The 14,979-nt window shown below is 35.9% G+C and overlaps 1 protein-coding gene across 2 annotated transcripts in view; it reads right to left on the bottom strand.

Moving 5' to 3' along the window:
* The window catches only part of LOC144977360 (mitochondrial inner membrane m-AAA protease component AFG3L2-like), a 37,403-nt gene that overhangs the window by 22,385 nt on the left and 39 nt on the right, over positions 1-14,979 (bottom strand). The window contains exons 1-11 of one of the 2 annotated variants that reach the window (XM_078922476.1): positions 14,853-14,979; positions 14,152-14,317; positions 11,982-12,054; positions 10,931-11,096; positions 10,507-10,575; positions 9,157-9,278; positions 5,835-5,922; positions 5,268-5,365; positions 2,582-2,685; positions 2,186-2,322; positions 939-1,092 (exon numbers count right to left, since the gene is read on the bottom strand). The exon at positions 14,853-14,979 is cut by the window's right edge and continues 39 nt beyond it. In XM_078922476.1, coding sequence (XP_078778602.1) covers positions 939-1,092; positions 2,186-2,322; positions 2,582-2,685; positions 5,268-5,365; positions 5,835-5,922; positions 9,157-9,278; positions 10,507-10,575; positions 10,931-11,096; positions 11,982-12,054; positions 14,152-14,317; positions 14,853-14,936 — 1,261 coding nt within the window. In that variant the 5' untranslated portion in view covers positions 14,937-14,979. Of the gene's footprint in view, positions 1-938; positions 1,093-2,185; positions 2,323-2,581; positions 2,686-5,267; positions 5,369-5,834; positions 5,923-9,156; positions 9,279-10,506; positions 10,576-10,930; positions 11,097-11,981; positions 12,055-14,151; positions 14,318-14,852 lie in introns of both variants that reach the window. The other variant, XM_078922474.1, reaches the window with a different exon arrangement.

The raw sequence follows: 14,979 nt of genomic DNA, 5'->3' as shown, positions 1-14,979 counted from the left end.
GGACTAATAACAAAGTTTACAACAACTGGTTGGGGTTTACTTTATATGTGTAAAATGTTGCGATAGTGGACTGGAAACTCAACTTCGGTTAATTGCAACTTCGGTTAATCGCAACATTTTCGCTGATCCCAAGGTGTTGCGATTATCCGGAGTGGACTGTATTTAGAATTAAAATTCGTAATTTTCCATACAATTTAGTATTTTCGTAATTGGTCATGAAATTTGACTAAAATTCGTAGAATTACGAAAAATTCGTCAGATTTGGCAGGTATGTCACACTGACTAAAAACTACCTTAGAGAATTCAAATTGAGAAAATAGGGAGCAAGTTGGGGTCATGGATAGCTCATACGGTAGAGTCACGCTCTCCCCGGCCAGGCAGAGTTGTCGTACCAGTAAGGTCGCGGGTTCGAGCCCCCATCGTCACCGCAAAATTTTTATTCTCTATTGTCTTCTGGTACTTTCCTACTCACTGCACTTCTTGTTGTTATCAACATAAGTGCTGCTTCACTCACTTTTCTGAATTGCTTTGTCTGGCACCGTTAAGTTATACATACTTGTTCAGATCTTAAAGAGTTCAGTGATTGAAGCTGAAAAAGTTGTCTGAGGATAACATTGTTCATGACAAGGTCAAAAACAATTAAGGATAGGAAAGTCTTTAAAAGAGATGTATTCTTTTTTTTAAAATTCACTTCAGGTATATAGTCAAATATTCCTAAAATCTCAACCTATTTCAAAATTCAGACTTTTCACTCCAGTGTTAATCTTTCTAAAAGTTAATTGATTGTGTTCTCCTCAGTACTGTTCCCACCCCAATATCTTTCACCCTTGGTAATTAATAAACTTACCATCCATTTCCACTAGAAGTTGATTGAGCGTGTTCTCCTGTTCACTGTTACCACCCCAAAATCTTCCACCTTTGGTAATTAATAAACTTACCATCCATTTCCACTAGAAGCTGGTTGAGTGTGTTTTCCTGTTCACTGTTACCACCCCAATTTTTTCCACTCCTTTTCCTCCCCACGGCGTCAATTTCGTCAATAAACAAGATACAAGGGGCCTTACGACGGGCCAAGGCAAACATGTCCCTCACCTATGGAAGAAAACGTGTAGTTCATTCAAAACAAGATACAAGGGACCTTACGACGGGCCAAGGCAAACATGTCCCTCACCTATGGAAGAAAACGTGTAGTTCATTCAAAACAAGATACAAGGGGCCTTACGACGGGCTAAGGAAGGAAGAAAATATGGAGGTCAAACAAAAAAATAATAGGCATAGTAACAAATGTCAGTGATCACAATTGGAATAAAAAGTTTTTTTTAAAAATAGTAGTCCATCAGAGCCATTAGGCCCATGGACCCGGAGTTTATCCCGGTTTCCATAGTGTGATCCGGACAATAACAATTGCTTGCTACCCTGTCGATAGTATGCTAGTCTATCGCAAAGTACTTTCCACCGGATCTAACAGAACCAGCTACCCAATCACTGCTGGGTGCACAGGGAGGTCAGAAAAAAATCTCGACTGCACCCGGGATCGATCTTGAATCCTTTGATTGTGAAGAGAGTGCTCTACCAACTGAGCTATCGAGACTACTGCAATAGAAATTATTTAAAATTCATCAATTTCACAGTTATATTGACTGAGTAGTAATATTTTATATTTTTACAATTTTTTTTAGCAGGTTCAGCTTGCTTCATCTTGCCTGTCTGCTCTTTAATCAGAACAGTTTTGCCCTCATAATAATTTTTTTTTTTAATGTAGTCCCTCAGAGCCGGATTTTACCACAGATTTATATAGTGTGAAACGAACAATTGCAATTGTTCGCTAACCTTTTGATAGGACACCAGTCTAACACAGAGCACTTTCTGAAGGATCTGACAGACCCAGACACCAAATCACCGCTGAGTGGACAGAGGGGTGAGACTTCACCCGGTATTGGGCTTGGTCCCTTTGCGCGTGAACCAACTGAGCTATCGGGACCCCCATAATAAAAGCACTCTATAAAGATATTTTTACAGCTAATACTGCCTAAATCCTACATGTTCAGCGTTGCTGTTGGTCAGGGGCTGCTTGTAAAGCGCTTTGAGCATGTTTAAAGGATATTGCGCTATATATAAGCTCAAGCCCAAGACATGAACATAAGAAAAAATAAACAATATTTAATTTTCCGAATCCAAAACTCACTCTGGAAGGCCCAACTCCAACAAACATCTCCAAGAACTCAGATCCAGACACCGTTATAAATGGGACGTTGGCCTCGCCGGCTGTAGCCTTGGCAAGGAGAGTTTTACCCGTGCCTGGTGGACCTGTCAACATGGCACCTGGAAGAAAAACAAACAAAATATGACCCAAGCCAATGTCATTGTGGATTTTTAACACACATTCAAATAACCGACTTGGACAAACATAGCGGGTTGTTCACTAACAATAGAAATAATCCTTAAAAATCCTTTAGAGCAATTGGGCTCATGGAGCTGGTGTTTATCCTGGTTTCTATAGCGTGTGGTTATGTTCCCTCCACTACCAGTTTATAAAAGAATGACCACAGGATATCTAACCCTGTGTCATAGTCTTTCTTACCTTTGGGTATCTTGGCACCAAGATCTAGGTATTGTTGAGGATTCTTGAGAAAGTTGACAAACTCCATAATCTCCAGCTTGGCCTCCTCACAACCCGCCACGTCACTGACATGTGAAAAAAACAAAACGGACAGAGGTAAATTTGTAAATATTGGACTAGTTGAGAGATTATGGAAGTAAAGATAAAAATAACGGATTGTAAGAGATATTTAAATTTAACCTTTACTCGACACACATAGGCAAATGAGCTGTACAAAAATTGACTGAAAGTTTTCGACAAACCACAGACGTGATTTTAAATATAAATGAGTGCAATTAAAAAAAGAAAAGAGAAAGAGACAATGTATTACTATTACTTAAGTGCCTTGTAGAAGTAGAAGAAATGCCAAATAAGCAAGTCATTTATAGGATGACTTTAAAAAGGTAATTCCAGCTATAGTGTATTATTAGTATAGGCTTAGGCTTCCCACACCCAAACAATGAAGTACAAGCACGCCTAAAACCATGCCATAACCCTGTGTCCATACTTTAAACCTAACTTAACAGCAATTATTTTTCCAGCAGCAAACAATTTAATTCATTCCTCACAACTTTATCGATGTTCAACAGCTCAGAACTTCGAGCCACAAACCCTGCATTGCGATCATTGAATTGTGCGCTGGAGCTTATTTAAACTTTTAATAAAAGAATGTATCAAAGTTAAAGATCAATAATTATGTGACAAACTTAAAATGAAAGATTTATTTTTTTTTTTAATTAAGGAGATGTAAATTTATTCATTGAGAAAATTTCTCGGCAGTCCCGTGCCGTAGTGTGTAAAATCCAAAGATGAGAAAATGAAGGAATCGAAATCAACAGTGACAGACAATGAACAGCATGAATACTAGAGTGAAACACTGGCAGAAAACTAATTTACGCAGGAATTAATTACTTACCACTATTGTTTCTTATAATTAGGAACCAATCAGTGAAGAAACGGTCAACCAGTTTGTTTACAAAATGAGGCAATCGAGATGTTTTTGTTCTATCTCGTTCTAGTAGCAATTGTATAACTTTGAAAAAAGTGTCGATACAACATACTTCTGGTGTTCGCATTTTACTTTTTTATTATTTTGCTTTCAATCATGAAAATGTGGTTGGACAATTTTGGTTTAGACGAAACAATGAAAATTGACTACCTTTGGGATCACGACAGGTTTGGAAAGCAAAAAATAATATCACGAAGGCTGTGTGAAAATACGCTGGGATATGTTCAGATACGACAATTCTAAAAAGCATCACTTAACCGTAGCAATGTACCTACTGTATAAACGATCCATGGGCTATGCATGAAGCTCTGGTTTATTCCCAATTATTTTACACATTTGACTACGTTTCACAAATTCTTTCTTTCTTTCCTTTTTTAAATATTTGAATTTGACAAATTTACTGAGAATCTACACACATATTTACTAAAGATAGCATATGTTTTTCGAACTCTGAATTGGACGCTTTTAAGAACAAGTAGGCTATCCCAGATTTTACTGTTTTGAGAAAATCAACATTGAAGATTTCGATCCCATAAAATGTCCAATTAATCAAATACTATTCAATAGTTTTTTTCAAAACTTTCTGGGTGGAATGATAATTGTACTTGACGATGATAGTCATAAAAGAAAACAAAAAAATACATCACAGAATTTTCTTATTTTATTAAAGCAAATGGGCTGACTGAGTTGTTCATATTTAAACAAAATCACTGAGCAAAGAATTTACATTATAATATGGGCTATCCCACCCAACTTGCACATCGGGCCATCCCTAGTTAAATGGGCTAGCCCATCTTACACATGGACATATCTGTTGCGAAACAATGGGCTGTCCCTCTCACACATGCAGCCAATTTAATCAATTTTCCTACATTAAACGTTTGTGTAATGTCTTAAATTATATTTTTTACGAGTCTAAACACATTACACTGACAGTTGAAATGCAAAACATTACCTGATATGATGGCATTGTTGTTTGGTGGGGAGTTTTCTTCATTCAGTGGTGAATTCGACAGGTCTCGTGTTGAAGCCATGTTTGAAAGGTTAGCCCGCTTACACTTATGTACACACTGTGTTTTCGGTTAAAACACAAGGCAGTTTATAAGATAACGAAGCAAATAAACCAAATTGATGATCGAAACCTTTACAGGGGGCTGGGCAACGCCCACTTTTGGCCCCATTGTAATTATTTTAAAAACCGAAAAATCTGGGACATCCCACTTGTCCTTAAAAGCGTCCAATTACTGTTGCTTCTTTTGTTTTCAGTTGTGTATGTAAGTCGTAGATCTTTTAAATTTTTATTTTAATTCTCAAGAAAAATACACCCCTTTTCCCAAACCTATCTAATGTCCACAAACCAGGCACATCTATTTTATTTATAAACAGACTTCATGTGAGACCATATCTAAAGAAACAAGACATATACAAAAATAATTTCTTTCTACCCTTTGGATAGGACACTAGTCTATTGCATAGTACTTTCAACCAGATCTTACAGATCCGGTTAATCAATCCCAGCTGGGTGGACAGCAGGGTCAGATAAAAATCTCGACTTCACCTGGGTTTGATCCCAGTCCCCTTACGTGTGAAGCGAGTGCTCTACCAACTTAGCTATCTGGACCCCCAACCAAACTAGACAGTTATGTAAAACGTCCTTACCCAAATTTGACCCCTATGTCTTTTTCTAGGACCTTGGCAGTGGTCTGTGAAAACCCAAACAATCCACCAGGACCTCCTCTCCCAGGTTTCATCATGCCCTGCTGTTGATAAATAGAGAAAACAAACAGAAAGAAATAACATGAGAATTTGTCGCATTATTAGCTTTTCTCTTGTCATAGTTTTGGTAATCCAGTCTGTATGACAAATATAGGCCACCAGGGACCACTCGCTTTCGGATCGGAAGGTCCTGGGTTCGAACCCCATTCGACGCATAGTTGAGTCCTTGGAAAAGGCTCTTTACTAACATCCTCTCACTGTACTCAGTTCAAAATGTGTACCTGGCCGTTAACAGCGTTGTCTCTGTCCGAAAAAAAATAAAAAATAATTGTAATATCGCCTAACCGGTGCCATATCTCGTTCTACATGATACGTGTTGCTGTTAGTCAGAGTCCCTTTGCAAAACGCTTTGAGCATGTTTTGTGGATATTCCGCTTTATAAAAGCTCAAGTTTTTTTGGTTTTTTTTTATAAAGTTAACACAATAGTAGACAGATAAAATGCAACTCACCCCTCCCTTCGACATCCATCTCATCACTGCATAGCCGATGAGCCAAATGGCAGGAATCCACAGAAAGGGGGAAGACAAAAAGCTGCTTCTGGATAAGGAGAAAATAAAAATAAGTCAGACAAGATTTTTTTTTTTTTTTTTAAACGGTTTTACGGCGCCTGCAACACATTTAGGTCATATCTGGCACCAGTAAAAAAGAAGAAAATAGGATAGTAAAAAGTTCTAGAATTACAATTAAAAGCAAGACAAAGGGGAATTGGTTCAAATAGGAACAGATTTAGATTCCAAGAGCACACTATCAGTGTACTTAGTTTGAGATCACGAAATGTCTCATCTAGACACAAGCACAGATCCCGCCGAGAGGAACACGCTCAATTGTTTACAAATCATACATATATAAAAGGAAACATAATACAGTGCATAACAGAGAGATGATTTACAAGGAAAACAAAATATCATCTCCCAAAGCTAACTATACATTTGACTGCTTCCTTCCCAGCTAGAGCAAGGACAAAACCAAATAATCGCATTCCAAGACAAAGACAGAAAGCAAGTTGGTAAACAGATATAGGGGGGGTAGAAGACGCAGTATGTACCTCCCTGCTCACTATGGGAGGTAGGAACCCCACCCAGTCAGGATGATAAGTTATTTCACAACAAATATAAAGAGTGTCCAGATAGTTCCATTAGTTGAGCACTGGTTTCACACGCAAATGACCACAATCCATCCCTGGTGAAGTTGAGAATTTTTTTTTTTTGGACACTCCCAGTCCACGCAGGTTATTAGGTACCTGGGTCTGTTAGGTGCAGCAGATAGTACTTTGAGATTGACTAGCATCCTATCCAAAGGGTAGCAAGCAATTGATATTGTCCATTTCACGCTATGGAAACAGGGTTTAACTCTGGTTCCATGTGCCTAATGGACCAACTGCTGAGAGAGATAAAATGACAACATTATAAAAGTGAATCACAGGCTCCTTTCAACTGAATCATTAAAAAAGTGAAATTTGATCTTTTGGAGGAAAGTTTCTTGTTTTTGTTTGTAATTATTAAGGGTTTTACGGCGCTTGCAACACATTTAGGTTATATCAGCTCCAGTAAAAAGGAAGAAAATGGGATAGTAAAAAGTTCCAGAATAAAAATTAAAGCACCCAAGAGAAAGTAAGACAAAGGGGAACTGGGAGCAAATAGGGATCAGATGTAGATTCCAAGGGCATACCATCAATGGACTTAGTTTGAGAACACCTATAATATAAGTCTCATCCAGACACAAGCACGAAATCCAACTATGAGGAATACACTCAAATGCTTACATTACACATTCAAAATAACAAATATAATAATACATAACAGAGAGATGATTTACAAGGAAAAAAATATCATCTCCCAAAACAATAACTAGGCATTTGACTGTTTCCCTCTCAGCTAGGACTCCGGCCAGGGCCAGGACAAAACCAAGTAATCTCATTTGAAGACAAAGACAGAAAGCATGTTGGAAAACAGATATAAGGGGATAAAAGACAGTAAGTACCCCCCTGCCCACTATGGGAGGTCGGGAACCCCACCCAGGGAAAGTTTCTTGCTCCGGTCATAAGCCTCTTCAAATCACAAATAATACAATTCATTTATTTAGTTGTCTCTATTATCAAATCATCTACAACAAACAAGAGGCAACAACATGACAATTTAAAATGCTTGATGGGAACAAAGAAAATTTCTGAAATATATATGTATATATACTTAAAAAATAAACATTACATCCTTCCGCCCTGCATTATTGGATACCTCAGCATTCCATGAAAGAATATAGATAATCCACCAAACAAACATTTGATGTCAACAGGAATCACCCATGTTGTCACAGTGAGATGTCATCACCTAGGCATTCCATGAAGGAATATAGATAATCCACCAAACAAACATTTGATGTCAACAGGAATCACCCATGTTGTCACAGTGAGATGTCATTACCTAGGCATTCCATGAAAGAATATAGATAATCCACCAAACAAACGTCTGATGTCTACAGGAATCACCCATGTTGTAACAGTGAGATGTCATCACCTAGGCATTCCATGAAGGAATATAGATAATCCACCAAACAAACGTCTGATGTCTACAGGAATCACCCATGTTGTCACAGTGAGATGTCATCACCTAGGCATTCCATGAAGGAATATAGATAATCCACCAAACAAACATTTGATGTCAACAGGAATCACCCATGTTGTCACAGTGAGATATCACCTAGGCATTCCATGAAGGAATATAGATAATCCACCAAACAAACGTCTGATGTCAACAGGAATCATCCATGTTGTCGTAAGTAATATCTGAGACTTTTTTCTTAATGGTAAAATCACGATTGACTCGCTTTATCATCAAACCATCAAATGTTTTAATTGAACATTTGTTTGATTCGAGTCAGATTTCTATCAACACTGCTACCCATCTGTTCATTAACCACAGTCAATATTGCTCCACTCAACAACATATGTTTGTTTTTAAGGGTTTTACAACGCTTGCAACACATTAAGCTCATATCAGCGCCAGTAGAAAGGAAGAAAATGGGATAGTAAAAAGTTCTAGAATTACAATTAAAGCACAAAAGAAAAGGTAAGACAAAGGGGAATTGGTTCAAATAGGGAACAGATGTAGATTCCAAGAGCACACCGTCAAAGTACTTAGTTTGAGATCACCTAAAAGTCTCATCTAGACACAAGCACAGGTCCCAACTAAGAGGAATACACTCATATGTTTACCAATCATATAATATAATATGTAAACTAAACATAATACAATGCATAACAGAGAGATGATTTACAAGGAAAAAAATATCATCTCCCAAAACTATAACTATACATTCGACTGTTCCCCTCCCAGCCAAGGAACTCCGGCAAGGATCAGGACAAAACTAAGTAATCTCATTCCAAGACAATGACAGGAAACAATTGGAAAACGGGTATGGGGGGATAAAAGACATAGCATGTACCTCCCTGCCCACTATGGGAGGTCAGGATCCCCACCAAGTCAACAACAAACAGCACAGTTTAAAGATAAAGAAATATTGAACTACTAGCTACCACCAAAAATAAAAATATAATAATAATAATAATATAATAATAATAATAATAACAATAATAATAATAATAATAATAATAATAATAATAATAATAATAATAATAATGATAATAATAATAATAATAATAATAATAATAATAATAAATAATAATAATAATAATAATAATAATAATAATAATAATAATAATAATAATTCTATAGCGCCTTTCGTCAAAACCTCAAAGCACATAAATCCACTTACACATAATCTTTTTTGTACACAACAGGGACATAATTTGACGGTTCCATATTCATCTCCATCTGGGCTCTTTCCAGGTTTCGTTCAAAATTCTCTAAACTACCGATGGTAAACCAGACGTTTTGCTGCAGGAAGATATTAGCAAAGAAAATGATTATAACACAAAAATATATAATAAAATACAATTTCTTTATATTTATTTTTTTTTTTAAATTTAAAATAGGAAAAAAGAAAAGAAAAGGAAAGGAGAAAAAAAAATCATAAGACTAAAAATATAAATTTTGCTCTTGATTTTATTATGAAAAAAAAAAAAAGCAAGACAAACTTTTAATGTATTAATTTTCAGACAAGCAATTACAATCAAAGTTCCAAACATCTAATTCTATCACCATCTATCTATCATGGTCATTTTTAATACATTTCTTCCAAGTTTGCAAAGTAGCAAAAAACTTCCATCTTCAATCAGAAGGATTGAGTGAGTTAACCCATTGCGGCCCAAATCGCCCGCTCAAAAAACATCTCAAACAGTTCAAATCGCCCGCCAGGTACCCAGCATCTTTGAACCCGTAAACTAAAAATGTGTGTAGAACCACTTCTTTTTATTTAGAAAACGGAAGTAGAGAAAGAGTGAAAGTGAAGCTAGAAATGTCCCAATCGTTTTTATCTCAATTCGTTTGTCTGCTATGATTTTTTGAAGTTTGTCGACCAAATCGGTTTTGGTAACGTCCTTTTTTTTTCTTTTTTGCTGGAATGGCGTTTGAATTCCTCAATTCTCGGGCGTGATCCACTTTTTTTTATTGGATAGTAACGATGATAGTACTCATTCAGACACTGAATCAGACATTGAGGTTGAGTTGGATGCGTATTTTGATGACATTGACAGTGGATTTCATGTGTTTTAATATTATTACATATTTTTCAACTTTAACATTTTTTTTTCAAATCAAAATATAAATCAATAGTCCAAAACAATACATCAAATTAAAGGCCATTCATTCTTCTTTCCAAAACAGCTTTTATTTTGTTTCTAGCATGCCTCACATTCTTGCAATGAATTTTTTAATGAAGTGTACTATGCAATTTGGAAGAGTTATCTCCCCTCGCATGATCTGCAAGAGACATTTTTTCTGATTATGCCCGACCAGCAATGGGTTAATGGGTAGGCAAATGAATACTTTTTTAAAACTGGAATAAGAAACAGCAAGAGCCCTGAGAGTAGAAAGACAACACCAGTTTATTATATTTATAGTTTATTATTGCCAGGTTTTTATCAATTGTTTTCATGGGCAACTTTCATAAAACTATGAAGATGTGTGCTCCAATGTCTGTATTAGAAAACAGCTGTCAACTTACACTATTCTGTGACCCTGGCACAAATTTAACGTTGACCCATTTGTGATCGTAGACTTCTACCTGATCTACCTGCAACAAGATGAAATGAACAATGCAGAATAATAGTAATAATACTAATACTACTACTACTAATAATAATAATAATAATAAAAATTATAACATAATGATAAAACAATTATTTTATATGAAAATTTTTAATTTGCATGGGACAAGAGAAGAAAAGTCAGCCTTTAAAAAAACAAAAAACAAACTGAATAAAATTTCATGCAAAAGGCACAAGGACCAAAATAAGTCATTAAGAATTCACATTATCACATTTTGTTTTTTCATAGTAAAAAAACAAAAAACAAAACAATATTACTTTTAACCAAAGGAATTACAAAATGAAAGAACAATTGACAAACATGACACTCGTGTAACGTACCAATCCTGCAGACAAATAGTTCTGGTAAAACTCTTTCAAAGTGATTTCTTTGTACCGATTTGAAAACATGTACAAAAGAAGCACAGCGGAGACTCCACCAAAGATTAACAACTGGTTATCTCGGCCACCATCCGATCCTCCTCCACTCCAACCTCCTGATTTTTTACTGAAACAAAATTTGACCAAAAAATTAAAAAAAAAAAAAAAAAAAAAAGCATTTTGTAATAAATTGGGACACGTGTATTAATTTAAAGATAGAATTCAAGCATTTTATCCAACTGGTCTAAATATGTCTTATCAACATCATTGTCAGAAAAACAAAATCTAATTTTTAAAAAACAAAAATTATTGTACGCACGACTGAGGCATTAATCAAATTTTCTTTGTTTTACTAGTAATTTGTCGTAATTTCAAAGAGGCTTTTTTTTTTTTTTTTTTTGTTTGTTGCTTTAGGTCTCTTCCAACACAATTAAGGTTATATGAGAGACCGCTGAAACAAAAAAACAAGCAATCTAACAAAAATAGTACAAATGTAAATCAAAATCATAACCTAAAGATATCATAAGCTAAATTATAAATAACCAAGAACAAACAGGCAGAAGATTTACAGAAAAAAAATATCCCCTGTCAAAAATACAATCACAAACCAAAGAAGCAGGATAGGCTAGTAAAGAGAAGAAGAAACGACATCACTATCGGATCGTACACCCATGCGAACATCATAGGTATATGATTCAAGGGTGATGCTCCCATCCAACCACCCGCAAAGAAGCAATTGATGAATAAAGTAATAGAAGATCATGGTGTTGAACATTTTCAATTTTGTTCCCTCTACAAAGAAGTTTTCCTGGGTTAGGTACCCATTTCAGACTGCCGAGAAATTGTCAGTGAACACTGTTGTTGTAGTTATTAATGCTATATTTATTGTTATCATTATCATTATTATTAATATAATCATCATTATCATCAACACAATCATCATTTTCTCCTCTAACAACAAACAGAAAACTATAATTTATAAACACAAATCAAAACAATTTCACAAACTCACCCCTTTGGAAACTCATACTCAAATTTAAATGAAATTCCATAATCCTCTTGGTCAGATTTAGGGGGCTTGGCATCTAAAAGAAAAAAATTGAAATGTCAAGGTTTGACCAAATGTAAACACAAAATAAAAAACAGATATGATGACAGTCTTATGTGAAGATATATTTCCTTTTAATTCTGAATGTTGAAACTGTTTTGAGCATTTGTTTATCATTTGAAGTTTCGTCTTCTTTAAGGCTACTCCTTGTTTGGACATAGCCTCCCAAACAGTCCCGACAAAACATGGAAATCTAGAATATTATACAATATAATAAAAATAATAAATACAACTTGTGCAGTGCCCTACCTTGAAAAATCCATTCACATACAAACAAACACACAAGTACACTTACGCACACAAATTAGACATACACAAGATTTCAACTTCAATCCTTAACAAAACTATTCAGCTTTAAATTTGACAAACTTACCAATAGGAAAGTGAATGGAACTTCTATACTACTATAATAGTCATGATTAGTGGCAGGACAGAAATTTGATGACTTTATGCTTATATAAGTAAGAGCCTTTTGCTCTACTTCAACAAATGGAGAGGGGGGGGGGGGGGGCAGAGGGAGTGGGAGGAGGAGTGATCTTTAAATTTTCAGATTTATATATTAAATAATTAAATAAACAAATAAATAAATAAAAAATGGAAAACTGACTTGAACATCAGAGATGGAATAATATTAATAATTAATACGGTACGGCTATTCAGTAGGGGTTACTGAATAGCTAGAAAGCGACCTTTTTTGCTATTCAGTATCCCTTGGCGCTCTTCAGCGACGAAGTCGTGATTTTAAGCTCTGACTTGAGTCAGTTGAGTGTCTTCTTTCATTTCTTCACATTTGATTTGCACACCCTGAGAAGATAACAGTTTTGAATGTGTATATTCAAACCTGACTGATATTGATAATTGATATTGGCCACAGCCTTTTGCAATTGATTGTGTGTATTCAAACCTGTGAGCCTGTTCGAGAAAACAATTTCTCTGAGTTGAATTCGGAAAATAAAATCGTTTTTACTGCTGATTGTAGTAAATAAACACAGACCTGATAATGGCCCACGCCCAGATCTTAACCAATTTTGAATGGGTATATTTAACTGGACAAACGAACATCGGCAAAATTTAAACAAATACACATATGTATATAGTATTATACTCTGACATGGCCCTTTCCGTGAGTTAACCAGTTTTCAGTAGGTAACTTCAATGAGTTGTTGACACAGGCCATACCCTTAGTCAAAATAATGGGTATTCATATAAGACATGACTACAGTCTTGAGATGACTACACTTTTGATTAGTCGTATTAAGAACAGACATGGGCCACAGTCTGAGATACACGAGTGGTATAATATCCTACTCAAAACCACTGGCATGGGTACGGTGCTACTCTCAGTGCAGTCGTTAGCGCTGCCGGTTGAAGGTTCGAACCTGGTCACATCAAAGTTAAGCAATGAGCTATTTGGTCTGCTAAAGGGTTGCAATTTTAACTTAGCCAAATAGAGGCCACGACCTGAGATAGCCAAATTTTGAATGGGTATCAATATCATACCCAGACTAAAACCAGAAGTGGACCACATCCTGAGATAATAATATTTTTTTGATGGCAAGCCATTTTTAATAGGTGTATTATGATCTGACATGCCCTGAGATAACCAAACTTTTGAATGGGTATCTTATCCAACTTAAAACCCGCCCTGGACCGCATTTGAAATAACGGCACTTTTCAATGTATGTCCAAGAATTCAACAAGATAGTGATACCGCTTTAAAAAGTAACAGTGAGCTAACAACAAACGCGCGTGAAGTTTATAAACCCAATAGATTTTCGATCTACAAAACTGATTGTAGACATAGCATTAGCAATGTATCCTGGATAGCTATCTAGTTAATTAAGTAGTAGATACTGAATAGCCATTCAGCTTACTCATTCAGTATCTACTACTGAATAGCCATTTATTTATCTTATTCAGTAGTAGAGATGCAGATACTGAATAGCCATAAATCTAATTCAGTATCTACTACTGAATAGCCACAAATCTAATTCAGTAGGGGTTACTGAATAGCCGCAGCCTAATTAAAAATATACACTTATTTATTTATTCCGACTCCACTCACTGCTCTCACCTTTTTCTTTTGCGGGTCCATCTTTCTTTTGTGCATCTTTCTTTTGTGACTTGTCAGAGTCTGCGAAATAATGACTTTGAGAGGCAAGAACCTGGAGCTGCTTCAAAAGCTTTTTTGCTTTGACATTGGAAAGAATTGGTGAAGTTGTGTGGCTGTTACTCCGTATCTGGCAAGGCAAGAAATATATAAATAAATCAATGAATACACATAATTTTTTTAAAAACATAGAAATGGGGATGAAACAATGACAATCAACCATTCACAAGGAAGTGTCAATTGCCAATGAGTGAGTCCTTGAGTTCAACTGAGAGAGAGAGAGAGAGAGAGAGAGAGAGAGAGAGAGAGAGAGAGAGAGAGAGAGAGAGAGAGGGAGAGGAGAAGTAAAAGTTGCCAAGTCATGGCAATGATTTTGTGACTGAGTGATTTTTTTTCTTCTCCCAAACATTATTCATAGATCCGATTCCATACCAAAAAAAAAAAAAGAATTGAATACAATGTCCTCCGGTAAAAATTATAACACAGAGCCTTTTACTTTTACAGAGGCTCTGTTGATCCTGACAATTTATTTTGAATGACCTGCACTGTCACTGAGGTCAGTGCGGCCGGTTCGCTCCGTGAGACCGAAACTAGACATTGATCATGTTGTTGTTGATCTAATGCTCACGTCTTGCTATTTTTCGATGAGAGATTATAATACTTACTTGATGACAAGAGCAACTATTCAAATAAAGTTTACTCAAGATCTTTTCAGCTTTCCTTGCGGCTGAAGCAAGACGGTACGCCATCGCGATATAACAATCTTATACAATGTTTTGATTGCGTGAGGAG

Source organism: Berghia stephanieae, chromosome 7 (assembly GCF_034508935.2).
Source record: "Berghia stephanieae isolate SIO BIC M18660-M18661 chromosome 7, UCSD_Bste_1.3, whole genome shotgun sequence".
Lineage (NCBI taxonomy): Eukaryota > Metazoa > Mollusca > Gastropoda > Nudibranchia > Aeolidiidae > Berghia > Berghia stephanieae.
Note: the sequence above shows the minus strand (reverse complement) of the source record. Positions and strands in the feature narration are given on the sequence as shown.